At 42.6% G+C, this 2,549-nt stretch overlaps 1 protein-coding gene across 1 annotated transcript in view; it reads left to right on the forward strand.

The window, feature by feature from the left end:
* Tbcd (tubulin folding cofactor D) overlaps positions 1–2,549 on the forward strand; it is a 170,902-nt gene that overhangs the window by 6,865 nt on the left and 161,488 nt on the right. The window contains exons 3-4 of the mRNA XM_031352599.1: positions 591–688; positions 1,832–1,933. Coding sequence (XP_031208459.1) covers positions 591–688; positions 1,832–1,933 — 200 coding nt within the window. The remainder of the gene's footprint in view (positions 1–590; positions 689–1,831; positions 1,934–2,549) is intronic.

Genomic DNA, 2,549 nt, shown 5'->3' on the forward strand with positions numbered 1-2,549 from the left:
AAAAAAAAAAAAAAAAAAAAAAAAAAAGAGGAGGTCTATAAAATTTGTGTATTTATCCTTTGAAATACATCCTTTATAAAGCAAAGAGTATGCCTTTTAGCTCAGGGTGACTGTGCTAGCTCCTCAATACCACCTCAGGTCCATGGCTCTGGGAAGGTTGACAGGACACAGCACAGAGTCTTGTTTGTGGTGAGGATCTGGTTGATGGTATATAGTGTCTCTTGGGCATCGGATTGGCAGGAAGGCCAGTAGGATAGTCAGTGGGTGTGGCTAGAGCTCTTGTATTGCATGGTGAACAGCCTTTTTGAACTGTTCTCTCTCCCTCTTATGCTGTCCTTTAACCTCTCCCTGTACTGGGTTCTGAACATGGCCTTTGAATGGATAGGAAAAAGCTGTGCCCTGCATGACCTTTTTTCCTCTTTTAGTTCAACCTAGCCTATCAGTAAGTCAGAGCAGTTTTAACAGGCATCATCAGTAAAACACGGTGTCAGATACCAATTTTAGATAATTTCCCTGTATTAAAAATGGGAGCATGTGTTAAGGTGAATATTTTTTTTTCAGAGATGGCTTTCATATCTGTTTTTCCCTAGAGTGGATGATGAACTCACTGTTGGATCTAGTACAGGACGAGACATCTCTGCCCGACCTTGTGCATCTGGCTTTTAAATTTCTTTATATCATCACCAAGGTAACGTTAGTATAGTGCTGTAGAGTAGACAGAGACTTTCCTCATCTGACTGCTCTAGAAGTTAATTGCTCTATATTTCTTGGGGAACATGGTTCTTCAACACATGCTGTGGGTTTTCATTTTCTTTTTAGCCTGTATTGGGACTCCGGTCTTAGTGATCATGGGGTCCTTAGTTAGAGCAAAAGGTTTCTTAGAAGGAAAAATCAAAAAGCCTTGATGGAAATGGAAGTGTTGTTGCTGCTGCTTCTTTTTGTTTTTCTTTTTCTAAAACAGGGTCTCACTCTGTAGCTCTGACTGTCCTGGAACTCACTCTGTAGACCAGGCTGGCCTTGAACTCACAGAGATCAACCTGCCTTTGCCTCCCAAGTGCTGGGATTAAAGGCATGAGCCACCACACCAAACAATAGAAGTATTCTTAAGCTATGGTATGAAGATGATTTACTGGGAAATCTTATACTTCCCCTCTGAGGAAGAACATCTGGGGCTGATAGTCTGCTTTCTCCAGACTGTGTAAGGTTTGTGAGTCTCAGGGAACATGTTTTAGCATTCTTTCTGTGTAGCAGGGTGAGGCTTTTGGCTGTTGATAGAATGCAGCTTGTTTTATAAAAGTGCTAGTGGGGCTGGGTGGTGGTGGCACACGCCTTTAATCCCAGCACTTGGGAGGCAGAGGCAGGTGGATTTCTGAGTTCGAGGCCAGCCTGGTCTACAGAGTGAGGTCCAGGACAGCCAGGGCTACACAGAGAAACCCTGTCTCCAAAAAAAAAAAAAAAAAAAAGTGTTAGTGGGGCCATTTGAGGTGCATAGGGACTTGGTTTTCATAAATGTCAGAGAATAATCTCTTGATAGGGTAGAAGCAGAAGTTTTCAGTTTGTAGCATACTGATATCTCTGATGCACACAGTGCAACTTGTTGGCCAAATTGGGACAGAACACATCTAATAAATAAAGAGATAAAGATAGCTCTCTTGTCCCTTTGGTCTTGCTGAGTTGTGTCACTGCACTGTGATAGGATCTCCTCAGCCATTGGGGGGCATAGAGGATGAGTTTTGATGAATGTATCAAGGTAGCATTGCTGCTCGTTCTGTAATTTAATTATATAGCGTACCCCATATTCCATATATTCTAATGTCTTTTTATTTGGCAGGTTCGTGGATATAAAGTATTTCTGCGCCTGTTTCCTCATGAAGTAGCTAATGTTCAGCCTGTGTTAGATATGTTCACAGGTCAGAACCCTAAAGATCACAAGGTAAGTCCTTCCCAAGCCCTCCCTGCTGGCTCCCCTGGCACTGGCGACTCTATCTTCCAACTTTCTTTGGTTTTATCTTAGGCTGTTTTTAAAAATTTTTCTTGTACTTTTTCTTCAGCATCTACACATATTACTTCAAGTTATTCTCTTTAAAACCTATCCATTATAAAGCAAAGAGTATGCCTTTTAATTCAGTGTGACTGTGCTAGGTCTCCAAGACCATGGCGGGTCCATGCTGCCCTAGAAAGGCTTACAGGGCACAGCACAGAGCTGTGCTTATTATGACAGTGGGCTTGGTAGTGGGTTGGTGGGTTGGTGGGAAGGCTACTTGGGTGTCAGTGGATCTCTTTTTCTCTCTTTAATTATTATTTGGGAGAGGTTCTTGTTATGTAGCCCAGACTAACCTGGAACTTACTATGTGGTATATAGACTGGCTTTGAATTTGAGATAGAACTTCTCATACCTTAGCCTCCTGAATTTTGGGATTACAAGTGAATGAGTGGATGCCAAAATGTTTGGCTGCTTTTTCCTTTTCTTCCCCTTCCCCCTTCCCCCTTCTCCCTTCTCACTTCCCCCTTCCCCTTTTTCTCTTCCCCTTCCCTCCCTTCCTCCCTTT

The sequence above is a fragment of the Mastomys coucha genome, unplaced genomic scaffold, assembly GCF_008632895.1.
Source record: "Mastomys coucha isolate ucsf_1 unplaced genomic scaffold, UCSF_Mcou_1 pScaffold5, whole genome shotgun sequence".
Taxonomy (NCBI): domain Eukaryota; kingdom Metazoa; phylum Chordata; class Mammalia; order Rodentia; family Muridae; genus Mastomys; species Mastomys coucha.